Raw genomic sequence first — 27,478 nt, 5'->3', positions numbered from 1 at the left:
CACCCCCACCCCACAGATAGGGAAAGCAATTCAGTGTGACAGCACTGCCCCCTGGTGTAAACCATGAGAAGAAGCATCTACTTTACTTACCCAGGAAATTCTTGCTTTCAAAAATGGTAATTAGGGCTGAGAAGAAATGAAGGATCTCGAGGAGAGAGGAAATCAATGTTGAAGTGTTAGTCTATGACTGTTTGCATTTTCTGTGGATGGGGGATTCTTAGTTTTTCTCGGAAACAAAGGGCAAGTCACTCATGCCCTAGTCAACCCTTAGCCTGACTCACACGACACATTCTATGTGGGGCTATAATTACACATCTCCATCTCAGGTGAAGTAAGCGATGCCGTGACCGCCCTCTCTCGGTGCGTGGGTGCTGTGGGAGCCGGGATGGGAAACAACTGATCCCTGGGAAGACAGAGTGGCTGTCAGTTAATGGCTCTTCTGTATCCAGAAATGTGCCAACTCTATTTCTGGATGTGGTCACACTGCCCCAGACAGAACAGCTGTGGAATCTGGGGTTCCTCCTGGACTCACGACTCCTGCTCAAAGAGCAGGTGGCAGTTGTGGCCAGGAGGGCCTGTGCTCAACTTCACCTTGTGCATCAGTTGCGCCCCTTCCTGGATCGAGAGGCCTTTTGAATGGTCAGTCATGTCCTGATCATCTCCCATATAGACTATTGCAATGGACTCTACATGATGCTGAACTTGAAGAGTGTCTGGAAGCTACAGCTTGTCCAGAATGTGGCCCCGCAGGCAATTCTTGGTGCCCCAAGATCAGCACACATAACACCTTGCTGTGCGAGCTGCACTGGGTACCAGTCTGCTTCCTGGTCCAATTCAAGGTGTTGCTTCTTACTTTTAAAGCCCTACATGGCATGGGTCCAAACTACCTGAGATACTGTCTCATCCCTATCATATTGACCCTCCCAACCTGTACTGCAGAGAGGTCCTGTTTTGGACCCTGTCTGCAAGAGAATTCCCTCTGGCGGGGTCCAGCATGTGGGCTTTATGTGTAGTTACTCCTGTCCTCTGGAACATTCTCCCCCCAGAGGTGAGACAGGTCTCCTCGCTCCTGGACTTCCATAAAAAACTAAAAGCCTGGTTCTGCCAGCATGTCTGGAGCAGGAAGGGGAATAGCCATTTGTGGGGATGGCTGGTGCCCTAGAATGGCCCTTTATACTAATGGACTGAGATACAATCTTTAGCCATCTGGATTTTATTACATTTTATATTTTTATTATTTATATTCATATTTATTCTATTTATAATGGTATTGAGTTTTAAACATCCGTTGTAAACCGCCCAGAGTCCCTCCTTTGGGGGGAGATGGCTGGTGACAAAATTCAATTAATCAATCAATAAATAAACTTTCCAGTCCTATGAAAAGTGAATGTGTGAGGAACGTGAGGTCAGATATCTGAACAGAAAGAATCTTTGCTACAATCTACTTTGGATATAAGAAAGGTAGTTTACTAAGATGCAGTGACTTGGAGTCCGCCAACCCCTCCTTAGGTCCACTGTGATTTCCTGCCTCTCGTTTGAAATTGAATCTTTACGACTTCTGTCAGTTTACGATCCAGCTCTCCAGCTGCATTCAGTTACCAGGCAAGTCGAAAGCCCAAACAACCCATTGGCATTTCCGTTGTCATGGCTGGCGCCATCTCTGTTCTTCAGGCCACAAAGGACTCGTCTCCCCTCCCTCCTATGCAACCCATGAGAGGGGGGAAGTAGCAGAACCTGTTCCTGGGATCCAACCCTGAAAAACCTGGAAGAACAGAACTGAACTGAGGAGACTTTATTCATATCCTTTTTAGCATGAAAAAGGAAATAATACCTTAAACTTTTTTTGGGGGGCGGGGATACTATGCAATACTTGTGACCAGCAGATTGTAAATTAGGAAGGAAGGGAAGTCTTCATTTCTTGCTCTAATTTACCAGACCAATAGTGACCTTAGAAAAAAGAATTCAGGCTTAAATGGACTTTGGCCCATAAAGAAAAGAAATTTCCTTTAGCCCTTACCTCCTCTCACTTATCAATGCAAATTTGTTTTCCAGAAGCAATTCAGGAAGTGTTTCTGAGTAAAGGAAAGTCCCCTGTTGGCCTCAGATAGACTTTCTTGTGTTACGTCTCTTATAAAACCGAATAGTTGGGTCTCCAGAAGTCACACAGGGAAAAGCAAGAAATCATTGCAGAAAAAACATTATCTCAGAGGACTGAGAAAGATGAAGGGATCACTTTGCATTCTCCAAACTGGAAAGAATAGATATTTGCAAATTGATGGACAGGAGATGGAAAAAGAGTCACTTTCCATTCACATTATACTTTCCTTGGAAACAATTTTGTTATTATTGGCAAATCCTTCCAGATTGAAAATTTTAATTCTTACTAAACAGGACAAAGGATAGAGTTACATTTGAGGAAATAAAACTCTCGCTTTGCCATGTGGAATTGGTCAGTCCTACTTTTCCTCAGTCACGCACTGAAACCTAGACGTCCACAAAATAAGGCCATCAGATTTATTTCATTTTTTTTTCCCTCTTTCAATCTCACTGTTAAGGAAAGAGGCGGAAGGACTCCAGTCTTCCCCACACCCTGAAGTTAGTGGGGAGGACTCCAGGTCAAGGCATCCCTAGGTTGATAGGTGGTGGCAGCAGGACCAACCAGGCTTCTACTCCAAGGCAGGAAGGCAGTCCAAAATATAAAGACCCAGAGGACTTTTGGGAGAGGAGGTTTGAAACTGGCAAAGTTTGACTCTCTTGGCTCTGCCCAGCTGAGGGGAGAGAGCTTCTGGATCAAGGGAATTGGAACGTGGAATGAATGAGAAAAAAACAACACGTAGAAAAGAATTGAAAAGGGGAGAGTTGGTGATATGGAGAACCAAAGGGGACTGAAATGTGAAATAAGTTAAGGAAGAATTGTAGGTAATCACCTTTCTACCTCAAATTAAATTTAAACTTTTTAAAAACTGCCTAGTTCTTGCTACTGCCCTGAATATTCCTTGGTCTCCCCTACAAAAGGGCTAACCAGCTTCCGTACTGATAATTCCAACTTCAGGTCTGTGTTCCCACTTGCTATGATGGACAGGAATCTGCTTCTTCTCAGTCCTAATACACACATTCAACCTTCTGTGACTGAATCAACTTGGCTCAGAGGAAGAAAAAATAAAATGCCTTTGTTTTGAATTCTTCTTAAAAATGATAGGATGGGTCTTTGAAGCTTGGACACTAGAGGGAACTTGGAGGAACTCAACATTACAACGAAGGAATATGAAGTGTAGGTGTGTGGAAGCAAAGGAATGAACTTACCGATTCAACACAAATGAAGTACAATAAAAGAGACATCAGGAGCTACCTGTGAAATTTACATTTTCAGAAATTTTCAGGAAAAAAAATGGCAGATTGAAATCCAAAAGAGGGGAGGGACTGTGCTCCCTCAACATCTTGGCACCCCTCCTTGGATCTCACTGCAATGTGTCTCTGTACTACGGCATAACTTCGAAATGCGGAAAAAGTGATTAATCCTTACCAATGACCAAAGGTGCCTTTTCTTCAGGTTAAATAAAGCTGTGCAAGGCAGGTCTCTGCCAATTCAGAACACTCTTTCTAGAGTCCATTCTTCAACTCAGTGTGGACAACATTTGTTGAACACCCACAAGAATATAACACATTTTTTCTCCAAACCTTGTGATAAAGCTTTGTTTCCTCATAGATGGCTTCTTAAAGAAATTAGAATTGATTAGATGCCAGCATGACTCCAGGAGAGGAAACAATTCTTTGCAAACTACACTTTCTGGGTCCAATCAACAGCCATGGTCAAGGAGAACAGGTTACTGTTCAATTGTCCTGCTGTGTGGGCTGAGAAAGGGAAAGGAATCATTCTGTATCTTCAAGTGAGTTCACTTTACCGGAAAAGAGGAAAGAAAGACTGGTGTTGACATTGCCTTGTCTTGCAAAGGGAGCTGTAATTGCAGTGAGTTTTCATCGAAAAATGGTGGAAATGATCAGCCTCAGAAGTGTCATCCCCTCTGAATAAACCCTTTCTACTGGCTCCATATTCAGGGGGATTTTGCAGACCAACAGTGCCCCCTAGTGGAAAACTGGAGAAGATGAGGCAGAAGCCTTAACCCACCAAGGAGATGCCTGTATTCTAATCGGGGAAGGGAGGTAGGAAGAAGTTACTGAGCTCCGGAAGACCAAAACAGGTCCAGTGAGAGAGGTGGGGATAGAATCAGGGTTCTCAATAATTAGGGCTGTGAAGGTCAAGCTTTTGCAGGAGGTGGGGAGGCAATTTTCTTAAACCACCTAGAACATGACTTTCCCTGGAATTGACTTGAGAACCCCTTCCTTTGCTATTATAAGTATTATAACATGACCGCATTTAGGCCACCGTTGGCCTGATGTTTTTAGGCGTTATTGTCTGGCTTCTGCCCCCTTCCTTGGTGTCACACCACACCACACTGTTGCAGGTCTTGCAGCATCCTTATTTGATTAGTAGATTTCGACTGCTAGCAGATTAAAATGATTTTAAACATATTTAAAATTTCAAATGCCTATCTGTGTGGGCAGGGGTTCATTTGTGTGTGTGTGTGTGTCTGTGTTTGCATATATGTAGTACATCTATGGAGAGAGGGAGAGAGGATATATAGACACAGAAACAAATGCACACAAAGAGGGAGGGGGAAGATCTGTGTCTCAAGAAAGAGTAAATGAGGGTTGAACTTCAAAACCAATAAAATAATGAAGAGTTCTAATTACTGAATTAATTCTCTATTTCCTGATACCTTTTGAGAGCAGAACTTGAGAAAAATTTCCCTTTGCTGTCTTTCAGGAGGGTACTGAGATTTGCCATTTTCTTCCTATCCAAAAGGAGAACAGATCCCTGAATGCCCAGGCCAAGATCAGCTTTTCCTTCCTCTTGGCACACAGGCAGCTTTCTCCGGTCCCTCTCAAGTCTCCTGGGAAAATCCAGCCTTCTGGGGCTGAGATGACTTGCAGAGCGGCTCAGAGGAAGGGAAGGTTTTTGCCAGGCTTCAGACTCACTTCCTCCCACTGTGTCCCTTGCACAGTAATAGACTGCCGAGTCCTCCGGCTTCAGGCTGTTCATTTGCAGGTAGACTTGGCTTTTGGAGTTGTCCCTGGAGATGGTGAAGCGTCCCTTCACAGACTCTGCATAGTACTGTTTACTGGAATCGTACCAAATAACTGCAACCCATTCCAGCCCTTTCCCAGGGGCCTGTCTCACCCAGCTCATGTGGTAGCCCCCGAAGTTGAACCCAGAGGCTTGGCAGGAGAGGCGGAGGGACTCTCCAGGCCTCCTCACGTCCCCTCCGGACTCCACCAACTGGGCCTCTGACAGGACACCTAAAATAAAAGTTGTTTTAATGAGCTCTCCTTTCTGCAAGAATTAAAATGGAAAGAACCTGAATAGGAGGGAAACAATTACCTCTGAGGACTGCTAGGAAGGAAACCAAATTCAGCCACAGGATCATTTTTGCTCCCATTAACGTATAGAAGGGAATCAACAGGAAAGGATTCAGGAAAGGGCACAAACTTTGTGTTGGTGGGTGTAGCCTGAAAAGAGACACCCTGGGGTTGCTTTAAAGGGGAAATTGTGGCCTGATTTACATATCACTCAGCATAAAAGAGCCCCTCGGGGCTTTGAGGTATAGATTTATTTCAACACACCTTTCACTCACGGGACATAGGAGAAAGAGCAGCTTTACACTGGAATAATTAAAACTTCTGACAGAAGCTCCTCATTTCAAGTAAGGGTTTTAAGGAGACAGAAAGACATCAGCCATTGAAATTTCCTTAAATAGCCACGTTACAGTCTGGACATGGAAAGGATGGCACATCGGAGTTCAAAATTGTTCCCTTGACCACGTTCTTTGGAAGACACCCAAAATAATTGAATGCAGACCAAGCCATGAGGTTCAATTAATAAGACACAGATCAATTTTACAGACACATCAAATTCTCAAAGTTTTAATATAAATCATTGGAAGACTGTACAATGTTTCTTATTGGTTTGGATATTTACTCAGGAACCATACTGGTTACAAATATTGGGGCGTTTTTGGGTTGCCATTTGTATGGTCTTCTTATCTGTTTTTGACTGCCCAGAGTTAATTCATACTAAGGCTCATAAAACTCCCTCTCCTACACTTATTCCATGGACTGAGAAACATAAATAAATGACTTTGCATTTTCCAAACAATTCAGTTTGTTCTATATTTAGAAAAGCACATCTGTTCTCAGCTCGGATGTGGCTTCATGGTGAGGAATGTAATCTCTTGGGATGTCAAATTTCTCTGAATTGCCTTCAGTGGTCTCTCAGGAAAATGAGAGTAAAAGTAATGATGCCTCTGAAGTGAGACAAGGCCTGCAGACCCTTCCCTTGTTCCCCTCCCCCAACCCCACCCCACACACATGCAAAGCAATTTGGTGTGACAACACTGCCCCCTGGTGGAAAACCTGAGGAGGGCAGGCATCTACTTAACTTTCCAAATAGATTCTTGCATTCAGAAATGGTAATTAGGGCTCCAAAGTAATGAAAGAGCTCCAGGAAAATTAAGCTGGTCTATGGAGTAATCAAAAACCTCACTTTTGTTATATGACAGGAAATTCCTTTTGATGGGTTATTCTATGAGATACTGTATATTCCTGATGTCGTGTATTCTTATTTTTTCTCCTAAATATTATGAAATCGTGTAAAAATGAGTTGAGAAGGACCATCTCGGTCATCTAGTACAAACAATCCCTAACTGGTGGGGAGCCAGACCCTCTCTGCAGACCTCCAACGAAAAGAGGCTCTTCTAGCCAGAATGAAGCAGGTCCCCCTCGTTCTTCCCTCGCCCTCATTTTACTCCAGGCAGACCGGGTTGGAAGGGCATTTTGTTGGTCAGAACCTTCTCTATATGAGTTTTGTATTCTGCCTGATAGGAGCATAACTCTGAACATCCCTTTTTCATCTTCTGTGATTCATTCAGGGTGGATGACTCTGGTTTTACGAGATATGGGACTTAGAGGAAAACATAATTGTATCCTCTTTTTATTTTTCTTTCTTTCTTGAAACTGTATTCCACTGTATTCCACTAGGCTGGAAGCTTGAATCATGACTGGACTGGACTGCAGATCCTGAACAAGGTTGAGAACCTGGAGCACAACTAGATAGGTCTGAAGTTCCTGAACAATGCTGGATAATCAAAGCACGATGAAACTGAACTGGAGACTCTGAGCAAGGCTGGCAGCTACGGACAAGATTAGGAATGTGCCTGGAACATGCAGAATGGAGGCGGCAAGGTCCAAAGCTGGACATTAGGCTGAGGTTGCTGGATTTGGCAGGAAGAAGATCCTCTGTGGCAGCAGGTACAGGATACAGGTCCTCTACCATAGGAAACATTGATGCTGATTCCTCTCCAGCTATAGATGACGTTTCCAACACAGGTAAGGATTCTTCCACTGGGGCTGTGAGCTCAAAGGATCGGTTGTCTCCGGCAGCTTGCTCGTCCCGTGTCTGCCTTTTATGCCTATCCTTTGTGCGCCTATTCCCTTCTGCAGCCAATCAGGCTGCCTTCTCCTTCACACGCTTTTCTGCACACCTTTCCTGCACACTGATTGGAGGATTCAAATCCTCCTCCGAAGACTGGCCAATCATCATCCCTAACTTTTCCTGTGCTGCTGAGTCATTACTGGGTTTTGCTTTCCCGGTTTCTGCTTGATACGTTTCTCTTTCTCCTTCTGATTCAGAAGGAGTTTCATTTTCTGAGTCAGAAGCCAGCTGGAACCTCACAACCAGATTCCACACTACTTTTTTCCAGTATCAGCTCTGGCTTCCCACTTCCTTTCATGGAGGTTTATCTCACCTTTCTCAGGTATAATACACATATTTAACCTTCCGTGACTGAAGGAACTTGCAGGCCTGCTCTGAGGAAGGGAAGGTTCTTGCTTGGCTTCAGATTCACCTCCTCTCATTGTGTCTCCCGCACAGTAATAGACTGCCATGTCCTCTGGCTTCAGGCCGTTCATTTGCAGATACAGCCGGCTGCGGGAGTCGTCCCTGGAGATGGTGAAGCGTCCCTTGACTTTATCCGAATAATTAATTGGGGTTGCGTATGTACCTATCACTGCAATCCATTCCAGTCATTCCCTGGATACTGTGTCACCCAGTGCACGGCATAGCTGCTGAAGGTGAATCCCGAGGCCTGGCAAGAGAGACGGAGGGACCCTCCAGGCCTCCTCACGTCCCCTCCAGACTCCCCCAACTGGACCTCTGAACAGACACCTAAGATAAAAGTTGTTTGAATGAGCTCTCCTGTATGCCAGAATTAAAATGGAAAGAACCTCAATAGGGAGGAAACAATTACCTACTAAGGACACCAAGTTTACCCAGGGGATCATTTTGCTCCCTTGAATGAATGGAGGGAACTGACAGGTGAGGATTTGGGACACTGCACAAACTTTGTGTTGGTGGGTGTAGCCAGAAAAGGGAAACCGTGGGGCTCCCTTAAAGGGTAAACTGTGGCTCAATTTACATATTACTTCTGATAAAGGAGCCCCTCAGGGCGTTCACGTAAAGGTTTCTGTGCACACCCCATGTAAACGTGATTTTCAAATAACATTCTTGACCAAAAAAGCAGTCAAGAGAGGAACAAATTGGCATTATTGTTGTTATTATCATTTAGAAAAAAAGAGCAGGTTTACACTGGAGTAAGTAAGTAGGGATCTGATAAAGGATCTCTGGAGTTCCGGAACACGTTTAAAGGTGAGAGAAAGAAAACATGCACCGAGATTAACTTAAATAGCCATGTTGGTGACCTTACATGAAAAGCATGGCACATGAGAATCCAGGACATTTGCTCCACAGTTGTTCCCCTGATCATGTTCTTTGGAAGGAACCCAAAACAGCTGAATGCAGACCAAGCCATAAGGCAACATTTGCCACTCACAGTTGAATTTACACTTACATGTCCAAGTCGCAAAGCTAGAATTGAGGAAACTACAGGCAATGCAGAAATAGCTCGATCCCGTGGGGTCTTTTTTTTTTTTTAGGTGAATGCTTTCAACTCAGCAGTTGTATGGATTTTATATACTGGTTTATATGTTTATTGGTTGTTAGCTGCCCACACTTAATTCTGCAAAATGGGAAGCCATACAAATTGAAATAATAATACTAAGAATACTAAAAATACTACCATTAATCATAATGCTATCACATGCACTCTCTCTGTGGACTGAGAAATAAAACATATGGCACTTTGTAGTCTCCAAAAATTTAATTTGCCCTATATTTAGCAAAGCATGTCTGTGGTCCACTCACACATAGCTTCACTAAATAATCACAAAATAATCGTAACTTCAAAATGAGACAAAATGAGACACTTGATTTATTTCCCCAAACCGCCTCCACCCCATGCATGGGCAATGCAAGTAATGTGACAACACTGCCCCCTGCTGTAAAAGGGGAGGACGACAGGCATCTACCTTCTTTTCCAGGGTGGTAACTGAGGCTGAGAATGAATTATTATTATTTATTAATTTATTTTCTATCCTGCCTTTATTATTTTTATAAATAACTCAAGCAGGGAACCTACCTAATACTACTTCCTCCTCCTATTTTCCCCAGAACAACAACCCTGTGAGGTGGGTTGAGCTGAGAGAAAGGGACTGGCCCAAAGTCATCCAGCCGGCTTTCGTGCCTAAGGTGGGACTAGAGCTCTCCGTCTCCTGGTTTCTAGCCTGGAGCCTTCACCACTAGATCAAACTGGCTCCTTTTTATTAAGGTTAATTAATTAATTTATTTATTAATTAAGGTTCTTCAGAAAATCTAAGCAGGTCTAGTAAGACATCCAAAGCTGCTGTTCTGTTACCTGACTATTCTTATTTTTATTCCTAAACCCAATGAAATCATGGAAGAATATTTTAGGAAGCGCCATCTGTGTCAGTGAGTACCAACCATCCCTATCAGCGAGATCCTGTCTGCACACCTCCAACCAAAACAGGCTCTTCTAGAAAGGTTGAGGCAATGCTGCCCTGTTCTCCCTTCATCCTAGCTTTACTCTGAGAGGACAGAATTGGCAGCTGAGGGGAGAGAGCCTCTGGTTTAAGGGAATTGAATATATATTAATGTGGAAAGAATGAGAAAAGAGCAACATGTAGTAAAGAATTAAACTGGGGAGAGTTGGCGATACTGAAAACCAAAGGGGACTGAACTGCTAAATTGGACAAGGAAGAATTGCAGGTAATCACCTTTCTTCCTCAAATAAATTTAAACTTTTTTAAAACTGTCCATTTATTCTACTGTCTGAATTTCCCTTGGTCTCCCCTACGAAACTGCTAACCAGGTTCCACAGTGATAATTCCAAGATCAGGTCTGTATTCCCACTTGCTACGATGGACAGGAATCTGCTGCTTCTCAGTCTGAATACGGACATCCAACCTTCTGTGATTGAATGAACTTGGAGAGCGGCTCTGAGGAAGGGAAGGTTCTTGCTTGGCTAGAGATTCACTTCCTCCCACTGTGTCTCCTGCACAGTAATAGACAGCCGAGTCCTCCGGTTTCAGGCTGTTCATCTGCAGATAGACTTGGCTTTTGGAGTTGTCCCTGGAGGTGGTGAAGCGTCCCTTGACTTTGTCTGAATAGAAAGTGGTAGAGCCAAGCAACTTTGGAAATATGCTAGACACTCATTCCAGTCCTTTTCCAGGGGCCTGTCTCACCCAGCTCATCTCATAGCTGCTGAAGTCGAATCCGGAGGCTTGGCAGGAGAGGCGAAGGGACTCTCCGGGCCTTCTCACGTCTCCTCCAGACTCCACCAACTGGACTCTGACTGAACTCCTATTAAAAAAAAAAAAAATCAATGAGCTCTCCTGCATAAAAAAAGTAAAATGGAAAGGTCCTGAAGAGGGAGGAAACTATTACCTCTGAGGACTGCTAGGAAGGACACCAAGTTTACCCAGAGGATCATTTTTGCTCCCTTGAAGGAATGGATGGAATTGACAGGAGAGGATAAAGGAAAGGGCACAAACTCTGTGTTGGTGGGTGTCGCCTGTCAAGGGAAACCATGGGGCTCCTTTAAAGGAGGAAATTGTGCCTCGATTTACATATTACTTCTGATAAAAGGGCCCCTCAGGGCATTGTTCTCATGGATTTCCTTGCACACATCTGACACTGGTGATTTTTAAAATAACTTTCCAGTCCTATGAAAAGCGAAGGGAATATTTTATTTTTATTTTTCCTGTGAGTACGTAGGGGAAAGGCAGGTTTACATTAGAGTAATTAAGACAGAGGCATGCAAAATTTCAGCACTTCTCAAAAGTAAGTCAAGGTAACAGAGAGTGAACTTGCACTAAGAATGTTTGAAAGAGACATGTTGAAGATAGAACATGCAAAAAATGGCACATCTCAGTTCGGGAAATATTTTTCCACCTTCCCTCCTTTAAAACATGCCGTTTTGAAGAATCCCAGAAGAACTGAATGCAGACCAATCCAGGAGGAACAATTTATAAGTCCGAGTTTAATGAGCGAAATCACAGGGAGAAATGGAATAGGTCGAGCCTGTGGGGTGTACTTGGCCTATTAGATGGGTTCTTAAGTTGGCAGTTGTATGAATTTAAAATATTGCTTTGTGGGGATGTGGTTAAACCGCTGAGCTGCTGAGCTTGCTGATCAGAAGGTCGGTGGTTTGAATGCGCATGACAGGATGAGCTCCCATTGCTAGTCCAGCTCTTGCCAACCTTGCAGTTTGAAAAGAAGCCAGTGTGAGTTGATGAAGAGGTACCGCTTCGGTGGGCAGGTAACGGCATTCCATTTAGTCATGCCAGCCACATGACCATGGAAGTGTCTACAGACAAACGCCAGCTCTTCGGCTTTGAAACGGAGATGCGCACCACCCCCTAGAGTCGGACACAACTGGACTTAATGTCAAGGGAAACCTTTACCTTTACCTTTGTTTTGGGTTGGTATTTTGAGTTGTGTTTTTATCAGTTGCTAGTTCCCCAGAGTAAATTTGGAAAAATGAGCAGCCATACAAATTGAAATAATAATAATAATAATAATAATAATAATAATATAATAGCAATAGTAATAGTAATAGTAATACCAAATGCCATATACTAATAAAAATGCCAGCAAGTACAGTCTCTCTGTGAGCTGAGAAATTCTACTCAATCACTTCGTATTCCCCAAAGGATTCAGTGGCTCTATATTTAGCAAAGCACTTCTGTTGTCGACTCAGACATAGCTTCATGGTGAGGACTGCTGCCTCCTGAGATGGGACATTCTCTTGAGACCTTTTCAGTGAACCCATATGGAAATAACAGAAAGAAAGAAGTATGGCTCCAAAATGAGAAAATATCTAATGCCACTTCTGTTACTTCCCTACACCCCACCCCCTCCCCACACACGGGCAATGGGACTCAGGGTGACACCACTGCCCCCTGCTGGGGAGGGTGAGGAGGGGCGGCATCTGCCTGATTGTCCAAGGAGATTCTGACATTCCAGGAGGGGAAGTGAGGCTGAGAACCAATGAAGGTGCTCCAGGAGGTCTAAGCAGGTCTAGGGAAAGATCTAAATATGCTCTTTTCTTACAGGATAGAAAATTCCTTTTGAAGTCTTATTCTAGGAATGATTGCATTTTCTGTACATGGAGGATACTGATTTTGGCCTTATTTTCTAACTTCTGCCCCCTTCCTTGGTGTCACACCACACCAAACTCTTGCAGGCCTTGCAGCACCCTTATTTTATTACTACATTTTGACTGCTAGCAGAGGAAAATGATTTTAAATGTATTTAAACTTTCAAATGCCTAAATCTGTGTGCATGCGTTCATGTGTGTGTGTCTTTTTGTGTGTACAGATGTGCAGTACATCGATGGATAGAGGGACAGAGGATATATAGACATGGAAACAAATGCACCCAAAGAGGGAACGGGGCAGATCTACGTCTCAAGAAAGAGGAAATGAGGGTTGAACTTCAAAACCAATAAAATAATTAAGAGTTCCAGGTAATGAATCAATTCTGTATTTCCTGATACTTTTTGAGAGTAGAACATGAGAACAATTTCCCTTTGCTGTCTTTCAGGAGGGTACTGAGATTTGCGATTTTCTTCCTATCAAAATGGAAAACAGATCCCAGAATGCCCAGGCCAAGATCAGCTCTTCCTCCCTCTTGGCACTCAGGCAGCTTTCCCAGGTCCCTCTCAAGTCCCCTGGGAAAATCCAGACTTCTGGGGCTGAGCTGACTTGCAGAGCGGCTCTGAGGAAGGGAAGGTTTTTGCCAGGCTTCAGACTCACTTCCTCCCACTGTGTGTCTTGCACAGTAATAGACTGCCGAGTCCTCCAGCTTCAGGCTGTTCATTTGCAGGTAGACTTGGCTTTTGGAGTTGTCCCTGGAGATGGTGAAGCGTCCCTTGACTTTGTCCGAGTAGTAAATATAACTGGAACCATAGCTTATGCTGGACACCCATTCCAGGCCTTTCCTTGGAGCCTGTCTCACAAAGTACATAGTAGAGCTGCTGATGTTGAACCCAGAGGCTTGGCAGGTGAGGCGGAGGGACTCTCCAGGCCTTCTCACGTCCCCTCCGGACTCCACCAGCTGGGCCTCTGACAGGACACCTAAAATAAAAGTTGTTTTAATGAGCTCTCTTTTATGCAAGAATTAAAATGGAAAGAACCTGAATAGGAGGGAACCAATTACCTCTGAGGACTGCTAGGAAGGAAACCAAATTCAGCCACAGGATCATTTTTGCTCCCGTTAAAGAATAGAGGGGACTTGACAGGAAAGGATTCAGGAGAGGGCACAAACTTTGTGTTGGTGGCTGTAGCCTGAAAAGAGACACCCTGGGGCTCCTTTAAAACGGAAATTGTGGCCTGATTTGCATATTGCTCAGCATAAAAGAGCCCCTCGGGGCTTTGAGGTATACATTTAGTTCAACAGACCTTTCACACATGGGCCATAGAAGAAAGGGCAGCTTTACACTGGAATGATTAAAGCTTCTGACAGATGCTCCTCACTTAATGTAAGGGTTTTAAGGCGACAGAAAGAAATTGGGCATTGAAATTTCCTCAAGTAGCCATGTTACAGTCCGGAAATAAAGAGGATGGCACATGGGAGTCCAAAATGGTTGCTCCACAGTTGTCCCCTTGACCACGTTCTTTGGAAGAAACCAAAATTAAGTCAATGCAGACCAAGCCATAAGGCCCAATTAATAGGCCACAGATCCATTTTACATACATATCCAAGCCTCAAAGTTGGAATATAAATCAATGGAAGCCTGTATAATGTTTCCTAATGGTTTGGTTTTTAACTCAGCAGCCATACTGATTATAAATATTGGGGTTTTTTGGTTGGCAATTTTTATGGTGTTATTTGTTATTAGCTGCCCAGAGTTAATTCATACTAAGACTCATAAAACTCGGTCTCCTACACTTATTCCATGGACTGAGAAACAGAAATAAATGACTTTTTTATTTTCCAAACAATTCAGTTTGTTCTATATTTAGCAAAGCACATCTGGTCTCAACTCAGATGTGGCTTCATGGTGAGGAATGTAATATCTTGGGATGTTAAATTTCTCTGAATTGCCTTCAGTGGTCTCTCAGGAAAATGAGCGTAAAAGTAATGATGCCTCCGAAGTGAGACAAGGCCTGTAGACCCTTCCTTGAATCCCCTCCCCCACCCACACCCACACCCCAAACATATGCAAAGCGATTCCATGTGGCAACACTGCCCCCTGGTGGAAAACCTGAGGAGGGGAGGCATCTACTTAACTTTCCCAAGAGATTCTTGCATTAAGAAATGGTAATTAGGGCTCAAAAGAAATGAAAGAGCTCCAGGAAAGTTATGCTGCTCTAGGGAGTAATCAAAAAACGCACTTTTATTATATGACAGGAAATTCCTTTCGATGGGTTTTTCTATGAGATACTGTATATTCCTGAGGTTGTGTATTCTTATTGTATCTCCTAAATATCATGAAACCGTGTAAAAACGAGTTGGGAAGGACCATCTCGGTCATCTAGTACAACCCATCCCTAAGTGGTGGGGAGCCAGACCCTCTCTGCAGACCTCCAACCAAAAGGGTCTGTTCTGGCCAGATTGAAGCAGGTCCCCCTCGTTCTTCCCTCGGCCTCGTTTTACTCCAGGCAGGGCTTATCATTGGTCAAAATCTGCTCTGTACCAGTTCTGTATTCTCTCTGAGAGGAGGATAATTCTTAGCATGTCTTGTCCTTCTTCTACCATCCATTTGCAAAAGATTTTGCTAAATATGAGACTTAGAGGAGAACATAATTTTATCCTCTTTATTTTTATTTATTTCTTCAAACTGTATCCCACTTTTTTACATAAACTCCATCTCTACATTCACCAGACCCCTTTTGGCCATTTTCTATCCTTCAATTAAAGCAGAAGCTGTCACTGAATATACAGCCCTCAGGATAAAAGGCACTCAGTGCATTGACCTTCCACCTTTCCTTGAAGGTATATTACAGAGAGGAGAGGAGAGGAGAGGAGAGGAGAATTGTCCCTTAATTAGCAAATGTCTTTTGATAAAAGAATTATTGTTACTGTTAACTTTAGAGATTTCTCTGAAACTATTTTGAGATCATGAGGAAGTCCTTATAAGAGTCAGACAATAGAGGAAATAAAGCAAGTAAATGTTTTTGTGTTATTTCAAATGTTGAAAGTTCAATCGACAAACACCCACCCAGAATTATTTAACAGTTACATTAGAGACAGGAGGGGATGGCGTAGATTATTAAAAAAAAACTCTGTGTGTTTGTGTGCTGTGTATGTTGTGTCCGTGTGTTTGAGTGGTTTTTCGTTAACTGTGGTCTGTGGATGAAACCCGTCTTTATGTGATGCAGACCAAGCAATCCAGACTCATACGCATGCCAGAATGGTTGAATGTCCACATGTGACGATTGCCTTAATCCAAATAACACTCTCAGACTCAGAATCTCAATTCAGGTTCTTGGTTTATTTAGAAAAGAGTGCAAACAGGTAAAAAGCTGAGAATGAGAAAAGCGTGCCTAAACTCAAACTAAATAGCGTCTTTGCAAATGCCCCCCATCCCACTGGTGTTTGAAAGGTCCCTGAAGAACTGGCTTTTCACCCAGGTCCTTGGCAAGTGTGATTGAAGCCCTTGTTCTTCTTTTTCTTTGTTCCCATCTAGGAACAAGGGTCAGAACTGTCATCTCCTCTGGCTACACCCTTTCTGCTTGCTCCATATTCAGAGGGATTATTCAGACCCACAGTGCCCCCTAGTGTAAAACCATGGAAGATGAGGCAGAGGGCTTAATTCCCCAAGGAGATGTCTGTATTCTAAGAGGGGAAGGGAGGTGGGAAGAAGTTACTGAGTTCTAGAAGAGCAAAAGAGGTCCAGTAAGGGAGATGGAGACAGAATCAGGACTCTCAATAATTAGGGCTGCGAAGGTCATTCTTTTGTTGGAGGTGGGGAGGGACTTTTCTTAAACTTCCTAGTATACAACTTTCCCTGGAATTGACTTGAGAACCCCTGATCTACATGCCTTTGCTATTATAAGTATTAGAACACAACCTCATTTAGGCTACCCTGGGCCTGATATTTTTATGCCTTATTTTTGAAGCCAATTAGTGGACAGCCAGGACCACTGAATTGGAGCAGAGCTTACACAGCCGAGGAGCTGTGCACAGAAAAATAAGATTATCATAGATAGCTTTAATAAGCATGTCAGAGGAACACAGGTCATTGATCTTAAACACTCAGCCCTCCCAACCATAAAGAATTACATGCTTAGATAGAGTAGGTTCAAAGTAAAGGAATATCTTACTCATTTCATTCAAGCTCATTATATTTCCATTCAGAAAGGGTGAAATCTTTGTTCTTTTTTGTCTTCCCCAACTTAAATCACCATTAGCCCTATTGCTGCTAAGACCTGTATGTAGAAAGGGGAATTTCAGGCCTTTCACATGGCACCCAGAGAGAAGGACCAGCACACAGCCCTGCACATAACTCCCGGTCTTAAAGAAGGATGAACAGAGAAAAGGGGAATTGGGAGTGGAACAATCAGCTTCCTCTGAAACATGAAGAGTTGCATCATGGGATGGACTCAATTTACATGCTAATACACATGCTAATGAGGCATGCTGGATTGGCCAGTACCTCCAACAATTTTCTGGCTTTGGCCCCCTTCCTCGGTGTCACACCACACCAAACTAGTTGTGGTCTTAGAGCATCCTAATTTTATTACCTGGCTACATTGCTACTGCTAACAGGGGAATATGATTTCTAAACATATTTAAAATTTCAAATACCTTTATATGTGTTTGTGCATAAGTCTGTTTGTGAGTGTGTGGGTAAATATATACAATGTGTGTGTGTTTCCACATATATGTGTATATATATACAGAGAGAGAGAGATTGAGAGACAGAGAGATGCACAGACACAGAAACAAATGTAAAGAAAGAGCGACAGGGTGGATCTGGTTCTCAAGAGAGAATAAATGAAGGTTGAACTGCAAAATCAGTAAAAGAATTAAGAATTCCAATTAATCCAATTTTGTATATCTAGAGATTTTTTGAGAGCAGAACTAGTGAGCAATTTGCCTTTGACATCTTTCAGGAGTTTTTCTTTTCTTTTCTTTTCTTTTAACTATTCTTTGTTTTTGGCTGATATTTTCCGCTTTCCTCCCATCCAAATGGAAAACATCTCCCACAATGCCCATGCCAAGATCAGCTCTTCCTTCCTCTTGGCACTCAGGCAGCTTTCTCAGGTCCCTCTCAAGTCTCCGGGGAAAATCCAGCCTTCTGGGGCTGAGCTGACTTGCAGAGCGGCTCTGAGGAAGGGAAGGTTTTTGCCAGGCTTCAGACTCACTTCCTCTCACTGTGTCCCTCGCACAGTAATAGACTGCCGAGTCCTCCGGCTTCAGGCTGTTCATCTGCAGATAGACTTGGCTTTTGGAGTTGTCCCTGGAGATGGTGAAGCGTCCCTTCACTTTGTCCGAGTAGGTTTCTCCATCATTATCTATACGTTCAAACCCTTTGTCCGAGTACTTAACGTCACTTAAACCATCGTTTATGTATGCCACCCATTCCAGGCCTTCCCCTGGAGCCTGTCTCACCCAGCTCATGCCATAGATGCTGAAGCTGAAGCCGGAGGCTTGGCAGGTGAGGCGGAGGGACTCTCCAGGCCTTCTCACGTCCCCTCCGGACTCCACCAACTGGGCCTCTGACAGGACACCTAAAATAAAAGTTGTTTTAATGAGCTCTCCTTTATGCAAGAATTAAAATGGAAAGAACCTGAATAGGAGGGAACCAATTACCTCTGAGGACTGCCAGTAAGGAAACCAAATTCAGCCACAGGATCATTTTTGCTCCCGTTAAAGAATAGAGGGGACTTGACAGGAAAGGATTCAGGAAAGGGCACAAACTTTGTGTCGGTGGGTGTAGCCTGAAAAGAGACACCCTGGGGCTCCTTTAAAGGGGAAATTGTGGCCCAATTTACATATTCTTCAGCATAAAAGAGCCCCTCGGGGCTTTGAGGTATATATTTAGTTCAACAAACCTTTTACACATGGGACATAGAAGAAACGGCAGCTTTACACTGGAATATTTAAAGCTTATGACAGAAGCTCCTCTTTTCAAGTAAGGGTTTTAAGGTGACAGAAAGAAATCAGGCATTGAAATTTCCTTAAATAGTGACGTTAGAGCCCGGACATGGCAAGGATGTCACATCGCAGTTCAGGATGGTTGCTCCACAGTTGTTCCCTTGACCACGTTCTTTGGAAGACACCGAAAATAAGTGAATGCAGACCAAGCCATAAGGCCCAATTTGTAAGACACATTTGAATTTTACATAAACATCCAAGTCTCAAAGGTGAAATGTAACTCATTAGAACCTTTAGAATGTTTCTTCTTAGTTTGGTTTTTAACTCAGCAGCCGTACTGATTACAAATACTGGGGTTTTTTTGGGTTGCCATTTTTATGTTCTTCTTATGTGTTATTAGCTGCCCAGAGTTAATTCATACTAAGACTCATAAAACTCCCTTTCCTACACTTATTCCATGGACTGAAAAACACAAATAAATGACATTGCATTTTCCAAACAATTCAGTTTGTTCTATATTAAGCGAGGCACATCAGTTCTCAACTCAGATGTGGCTTCATGGTGAGGAATGTAGTCTCTTGGGATATTAAACTTTCTTGAGGTCTTTTCAGTGAACTCTTAGGAAAATAAGAGTAAATGTAATGATGCCTCTAAAGTGAGACAAGGCCTGTAGACCCTTCCTTTATTCCTCTCCCCCACTCCGACCCCACACATAGAGAAAGCCATTCAGTGTGACAACACTGCCCCCTGGTGTACAATGTGAGGAGGGGAGACAACTACTTAATTTTCCCAGGAGATTCTTGCCTTCAAAAACAGGAATTACGGCAAAGGGGAAATAAAGGATCTCCAGGAGATCTAAGCAGGTTTAGGGAGAAATCCAAAGCTGATCTTCCACTATATTGTAGGAAATTGCTTTTGATGGGTTACTTATTGTGAGATTGTGTTTTCTGGAGGTGGGGGGTCTTCTCTTTTCTCTTAAACCTCATAAATTTATAGAATGAAATAGTTAGGAAAAACCTTCTAGGTCATCTCATAGAAACCGTCCTTCTTAGGTGGCCATCCAGGTCCTGTCTGCAGACCTGCCACCAAAAGAGACTCCTCTACCCACACTGAGCCAAGGCTGCCCTGTCCCTCCCTCATCCAAGGTTCCCTCTAGGCACACAGGATGGCAGCGTTGATCATCTGTCAAACTCTGGTCTGTCTGTGTTTTGTGTTTTTCTTGAGAGCAGAATAATTCTTATAGTCCCTGCTGTTGAGAAATTCTATATAGCTGAGGAGGATGAAACAGTGAGGGAAGCAGGGATTTCATCCTTAATCTGTATGGAGCAGAGAGTTTTGCTTCATAGAGAGGATCACAAATCATGGCTTTCTAGATAATGTAGTTAGAATGAACCCTCCATAAAAGTTCTTCTTGGAAAATTCCTTTTCCATGGCTTTCACTTTACATATTTCCTTTGATGGAACCCTTATAATTCAGGCAGATTTTGTGAGCCCCTTCCATATTTCACCAAGAGGTTGCTACTCTCTGGGCAAGAGAGAAGTCATGGAGAGGCTGAGCAATTTAGCCTGCTGGAGAACAAGGAACAAAGGGCCAGCACTCTTTTCATTGCAAATGTTTAATATAATCTCTATTTTATCCTCATGGAAGGTGCTGGAGAAGTAGGCAAGTTCAAAGGTACAACCACAGGTATTATTTCAGTGATCGTTAGATACGGTATTGTCAGCAAGGGCTCCCAATACCAGGTACCATTACTAGTCTGTTCTAATTGTAGAGGCAGAGGTTCCCTTTGTCTTCAATTCAAGAAGAGAATATCTTGTCAGGCTTCCGATTTCCTCCAGCAATCCAGAGGCTTCTCAGGGGAGCTGGAGGGTGTCTCCAGGCCTTGTCTCATTCTCTCCGGACTCCACCAATTGGACCTCGGACTGAACTCCTAAAAAAAAAAAGTTGTTTCAATAAACTCTTCTGTAAAACTCTCCTGTATTACAGAATTAAAAAGGAAAGAAACTCTGTATAGAGGGAAGAATTACCTCTGAGGACTGCCAAAAAGGACACGAAGTTTAGCTGCAGAATCATTTCACCTCCCTCGAATGAATGGAGGGAAATTGACAGGTAGGGATTCAGGAGAGTGAACAAACTTTGTGTTGCTGGGTGTAGCCTGGAATGGAAACCAGGGGGCTCCTTTAAAGAGGGAATGAGGCCTTGATTACATACCCCTTCTGAGAAAAACCCCCTCAGGGCATCCACATAAAGATTTCTTTGCACACACCTTTCACACATGATTTTGAATTGATGGAAATATCTCAGAGCAATCAAGCCAGAATTGTTATTGTTATTGTTATTATCAGTACATACAGAAAAGGACAGGTTTTCATGTGAGAAAGGAAAGCAAGATCTCATAAAACCACAGTCTTTCAAGGAAGCATTTAAAGGTAAGAGAAAGTTCAATTAAAGCAGAAGCTGTCACTGAATATACAGTCCGCAGGATAAAAGAGGCCCTCAGTGCATTGACCTTCCACTTTTCCTTGAAAATAAATTCCACTGAGGAGAACAGAGCAGAGCAGAGGAGAGGAGAGGAGAGGAGAGGAGAGGAGAGGAGAGGAGAGGAGAGGAGAGGAGAATTGTCCCTTAATTTACAAATGTCTTTGGATAAAATAATTACTCTTTCTGTTAACTTTAGATATTTCTCTGAAACTATTTTGAGATCATGAGGAAGTCCTTTTAAGAGTCAGACAGTAGAGGAAATAAAGCAAGTAAATGTTTTTCTGCTATTTCAAATGTTGAAAGTACAATCGACAAACACCCACCAAGAATTATTTAACAGTTAGATAAGAGACAGGATGTCATGAGTGCCGTTGAGCTGAAGACATCAGCGCAATGGCACACATGACAATAGCAAGGAAACAGGGGAAGGGGCTCAAGATAAGTAGCCATCAACTCACAAAGTCTGAAGGACAAGAAACAATGGCTAAACGGATCGCGAGGCACACCCAAGCTGTTAGCGCTAACGCAACGGAGATCGCCCAGCTGACAGCAATCACCGGAGGAATAGAGAAACTGATGATGGGCGATCCCAGAACGCCAGCGGGGCCTCGCAACCCCTCACCTACCGGCAGGACAACGTGTTGGACAAAGGGGGGTGACGTAACCGCGAGTGAGGGGGCGCTGACCGGCGCGGGGTATTTAAACCCCGCACCGGCACGCTCCTGTCACTCTCAGCTTTTTTCCTATACTGTACCTACAACGTGAATAAATCAGAGCCTGTTCCACAGAACCAGTGTCTGAGCATTATTCAGAGGTAGGCAGCGCATGACAGAAAGCTGAGAGTCATAAACTCAGCCTCGCCGAGCCCCACCGGACGACAACGAGCCGCGGGAGGAGTAGACGGCGAGAAGACCAGGAAGATGAGGCCGGCGCGACGCGGACAAGGAGGGCGAGCCGCACGGCAAGAAGCAGAGGAGGACCAACCGAGGCCAGAGGCACCGCGGACTCCCGGAGCCATGGACGCCCACCCGACCCAACCCGAGCCTCAGCTCCAACCCCAAGGGGAGATGGCGACGGAGGCAACCCGACCACGGGAAGGAGCAACATACCTTCCGAAACCAGCGGAGAACCCCGCGCCCCACATCGCACCCCAGCAATGGGCGTGGAGCGACAGCCCAACGGCGGTAAGCACGGAGGAGGACGATGGAGACACCCAGCAGACGGCGGAGGAAGCGGACCAACGGCCGAGAGAGACTGAACCCCACCGGCAACCCACCCCCGCCGACACACCGACAGAACCGGCCCCAGCGGCGGCGCGGATCGTGGACGAGGAAGCACGAGCTGGTCTCGCGGCCATGCAGACCCAACTGGAGGAACTCCGGACCATGCTTCAGTCGCTCATGCCCCCCGCGCCGCCCAACGACGTCCCCGCACAGGTCCGCACCCCGAGTGAAGCGCCGAACCCCCACGGGCCAAATGAAGGTCAACAGACGGCCCAGGCGGACAACACCACAGGCCGGGAAGTGAGAGGAAGGGCCGCACAAAACGCCCGGGCCCCAAAGGACTTCCCCATCTTCTTTGATGGGAACCCCGCGAAACTGTCGTTCTTTATCACGAACGCCAGGGAGTTCATGGGGAGGCACGGACACTCCTACGACTCCAAAGCGGACAAAGTCGCTGCCGTGGCGATCAAATTACAAGACCGGGCGGCGGACTGGTACGTCCAACTTTACGAGTCCAGCTCCCCCGCCCTCGCCAACTTCCCCGCCTTCATCAAGGAGATGAGAAGCTACTTCGAAGACCCACTAGCCAAAGTGAGGGCGAAGAGCGCACTCCAAAGACTTAAACAGGGCACACGCACTGTCCCAGACTACGCCCTCGAGTTCAAAGCCCTCGCGGGGAAGGTCAGCGACTGGTCCGAGACCACCCTGCTGGAAATGTTCAAAAGGGGGCTCAACCGCGACGTACTGCAATGGGCCCTCTACCGCGACAACCCAGAAACTCTACACGGGTGGATCCACCTCGCGGGGAAAGCCGAACACGCGCACCGCATCTTCCTCATGACAACTACGGAAGACGCGAACTACGGCTGCAAAAAGGTACCAGCACCACACGTGGGGACGGCCGGCCCCACATACCCAAAGAAGAAATTTAATCGGGAGCCCTGCGGGAGGTGTGGAAAACTTGGGCACAAGACGGCGGATTGCTTCGCCAACCGACTGCCGACCAGTGCGCCTAAACCCACCCCGAAAGCTAGCCCCAAACCACCTAACCTGGTGCCGCCCCCTCACCGCCGAATGACCGTAGCCACAGCGACACCAGAGGAAGGCTGGAACGCCTACTGGGGGGAAGAGGACAACGTAGACCCAGACCAGCCGGCGGGAAAAGCTCCCCGCCTGCCCTGAAACGCGTTGCGAGGCAGGCGGTGGGACAGCAGCGTGGACCACCTCGACGGAACGGCGAAAGCTCCGTGATAATGGCGGCAATTAAACTCTCTGCCGGCAACGGAGCCACCACGGCCGCGGCACTAGTGGACTCGGGGTGCTCAAAAAACCTCATCCACCCTGACTTAGTCGCCAAACTCGAACTCCGCTGCTTCCCCCTCCCCACGCCGCTGGCATTCCACCAGCTAGACGGCTCTACAGCGGGAGGGAAACCAGCTACAATGCAAACCGAGCCGGTCACCCTGCAAATGGGCACTCACACCGAACGCACATCATTCGTCGTCACCCACATCGGACGGCCCATTGCAGTCCTGGGAATGCCATGGCTCGCGACAAACAACCCGCGCATCAACTGGGAGACCCGCACCTTCACATTTGGCGACGGCAAGTATCGGGCACCAGTTCCAGCAGGCAGAACCAACCCCACTTTGGGACGAGCAGAGGCGACTACACAGGACAACGCCGCTACCACAGCAGACCTACCGGAACAATACGCCGACTTCTCCGAGGTCTTCGGAGAGGCGGAAGCTGACCAACTACCCCCCCACCGCAAGACGGATTGCCGGATCGACCTGCTGCCCGACGTCCCCTTACCTAGACCGAAGATCTACTCGATGACCCCGAAGGAGATGGCAACCCTCCGGGAGTTCATCGATAAAAACCTAGAGAGGGGATTCATAGAGCCAGCATGCTCACCGGTCGGAGCCCCCGTCTTATTCCGGGAGAAGAAAGACGGCACCCTACGGCTCTGCACCGACTACCGGGGCCTAAACGCGGCTTCCCTGTCCAACAAATACCCCTTACCCCTGGTGAAAGACATGCTCGCCCACCTGTCCACGGGCAAAGTCTTTTCCAAATTGGACCTTCGCGAGGCGTACTACCGCATCCGAATCAGGGAGGGGGACAAATGGAAGACTGCGTTCAACTGCCCCCTAGGTGTCTTCCAGTACAAAGTGCTGCCGTTTGGACTCGCGGGGGCCCCCGGGGTGTTTATGCAGCTCATCAATGAGGTACTGCATGAACACCTGTTCAAAGGGGTCCTTGTCTACATAGACGATGTCCTTATCTACACGAAAACGCACAAAGAACATGTGACCCTAGTCAGGCAAGTCCTCGACAAGCTCAGAAGGGCATAGCTCTATGCCAAACCTACAAAGTGCGAATTTCATAAAGCGCGCCTAGACTACCTGGGGTACCGAATCTCCGGAGACGGCATAGAAATGGACCCCGCAAAAGTTGAGGCGGTGCTGAACTGGGAACGCCCCCGCAACAGATGCCAAATCCAGAGCTTCCTCGGCTTCGCGAATTTTTACAGGTCATTCGCCTGGGGGTTCGCAGAGATAGCCCTCCCCCTAACGGACCTCCTCAAAACCAAAGGGGTGGGGGACACCCGACGCGCCAAGAACCCGGGCACAGTATTGAATTGGACTCCCGCATGCCAGACCGCATTCAACAAGCTGAAAGCGCTGTTCACCACGGAGCCAATCCTCGCGCACCCGGACCCAGAACGGCCGTTCGTGGTCCAAGCCGACGCCTCAGACTTCTCCCTGGGGGCCATCCTACTCCCAAAGGTCCCCACGGGACTCCTGAAACCATGCGCCTACCTGTCGAGGAAATTTTCCGAGACAGAAAGGCGATGGCACGTCTGGGAGAAAGAAGCCTTCACGGTAAAATCGGCGCTAGAAACATGGCGACACCTACTCGAGGGAGCCACCCAACCTTTCGAGGTCTGGACCGACCACCGGAACCTCGAGGCCCTCCGAACGCCCAGACGCCTTAGCCCAAAACAGGTCCGATGGGCCCAATTCTTCAGCCGCTTTAAATTCCAGCTGAAGTTCATGCCCGGCAAAAAGAACTTCATGGCCGATGCCCTCTCCCGACTGCCCCAGGACGAAGAACCCGCCCCAGACACCATTGGGACGGTCCTATCCGCCTCGCAACTGGGGATGGCCGTGACCACCCGAAGCGGCGCTCGGAGGCAGCTCGACTCTACGGCGCAGCCGACAGCGGGACAACCTGCGACCAGACGAAGCCCACCGCAACTACCAGGGGGAATACGCACGGACCTCGCCGCCGCCCTCAAAACCGACCCCTGGTTCCTGGCAAACCCCGACAAGGTAATGATGGCACAGGACCTGGCATGGGGGGAAGGCAGAATCTATGTCCCGGACTCGCAACGCCAAGCGATCTTGCATAGGTCACACGACGCCAAGCAAGTGGGACACTTTGGGTTCCTCAAGACCCTACACCTAACAAGGCGTCAATTCTGGTGGCCCGCGCTCAGACGAGACGTGAAAGCATATGTAGCGTCCTGCCCAACGTGTGCTAGGGCCAAACGGGCACCAGGCAAACCCGCGGGGCTATTACAACAGGTGGCAGAACCCTCCCACCCATGGGAGGAAATCTCTATGGATTTTATAGTGGACCTCCCACCCAGCCAGAAGAAAACGGCCATTTGGGTGGTGAAGAATTACTTCTCGAAACAGGCCCACTTGATCCCCTGCACGTCGGTCCCGTCCGCACAACAACTAGCCAAACTCTTCCTCATCCACGTGTACAGGTTACACGGATGTCCCGCATGTGTGGTGACCGACAGGGGCACACAGTTCACCTCTAAATTCTGGCGGGCCTTCCTAAAGCTGACGGGGACCCAACAGGCCCTATCCACTGCCTGGCACCACCAGACGGACGGAGCCACAGAGGTCCTTAATGCCACCCTAGAGCAATTCATACGCTCATACACCAACTATCATCAAGACGACTGGGCTGAACTGCTCCCGTTTGCCGAAGTCGCATACAACAACACCGTCCACACGAGCACAGGGAAAACTCCGTTCGAGGTAGTCTCGGGGCGCGACTTCGTCCCCATACCGGAGCTACCACAACCCCCGGAACCCCAGGTGGACGCTAGCGACTGGGGACGGAAGATTGCGGAATCGTGGCCAATAATCACGGCAGCGCTGAAGGATGCACAGGCGGCCTACAAAGAGCAGGCCGACAAGCACCGGCGCCAACAACCAACGTTCCAGGCGGGGGATATGGTCTACCTATCCACCAAATTTCTAAAGTCACCCCAACCCTCGAAAAAACTGGGGCCTAAGTACATCGGGCCGTTCCGAGTCACGCAAACAGTGAACCCGGTGGCAATACGCTTGGACCTGCCACACAACCTACGGAGATTCCACCTGGTGTTCCACACCAGCCTCCTGAAACCGGCAACCACCTCTCGATGGCACCCAAGCACGCCACAGCCCTCACCGGTGATGATCGACGGGCAACATCACTTTGACATAAGGGACATACTCGACTCTCGCAGGCAACGGGGAACTTTACACTATTTGGTCAGGTGGAAACACTTCCCCCACCGAGAATGGGTGGCGGCGCACAACGTTAACGCGCCTGACCTGACCCGGGCTTTTCACCGGGCATACCCCGACAAGCCAAAACCAAGGCTAGCAAGCCGTCACCTGCAAAACCCCTCCCCCGTGGGGCCCCCCCACCTACCGTGCCCCAAGGGAAAGGGCCCCCCCAAGCCCACGACTTGGGTGGACCTCCCCCCCCCGGGACTCACTCCCCCCGCCCTGGGCCCACAAGGCAGTAACAAGCGTTCGCCAGCACCCTCCCCCCGCCCCGGGCCCATGGGGGAGTGGCAAGCAAGCCAACAGGGCATCCTGGGGGCAACGCCCAGGAGCACACATAACAAAGGCGACGCGCTTTGAATAAAAAAGAAGGGCCCTACCTGGAGCCGATAAGCACCCGACCAGCCACGCCTCTCTCCTCGCCGAACTGAGCCAAACTAACAGGGTGTGGCCAGAGCATGCGCACGCCAGGGTGTGACCTGGGCATGCGCACTAAGGACACACCCTAGGGAGGCACGTGGTAGAGGGCGGAACAAAGGGAGGGGCGAAAAATACTCCGGCGGGAATTTCAAAAAGTTTCTTTTGACAGCTCTCCTGAAAAAAAAAAAAAAAAACC

General features: G+C 46.8%; 1 gene segment (V, D, J or C); it reads right to left on the bottom strand.

The window, feature by feature from the left end:
* Window positions 1-5,011: 5,011 nt before the first annotated feature.
* On the bottom strand, window positions 5,012-5,486 carry LOC134495871 (immunoglobulin heavy variable 3-33-like; the record flags this gene model as incomplete). The annotated part of the segment is given in 2 exon segments: window positions 5,012-5,358; window positions 5,441-5,486. Coding segments are annotated over 2 exon segments (393 nt in total), but the record flags the coding sequence as incomplete, so codon positions are not given.
* Window positions 5,487-27,478: the final 21,992 nt, after the last annotated feature.

The sequence above is a fragment of the Candoia aspera genome, chromosome 4, assembly GCF_035149785.1.
Source record: "Candoia aspera isolate rCanAsp1 chromosome 4, rCanAsp1.hap2, whole genome shotgun sequence".
Lineage (NCBI taxonomy): Eukaryota > Metazoa > Chordata > Lepidosauria > Squamata > Boidae > Candoia > Candoia aspera.
The sequence above is the reverse complement of the archived record's forward strand: the minus strand, read 5'-3'. Positions and strand labels throughout refer to the sequence as shown.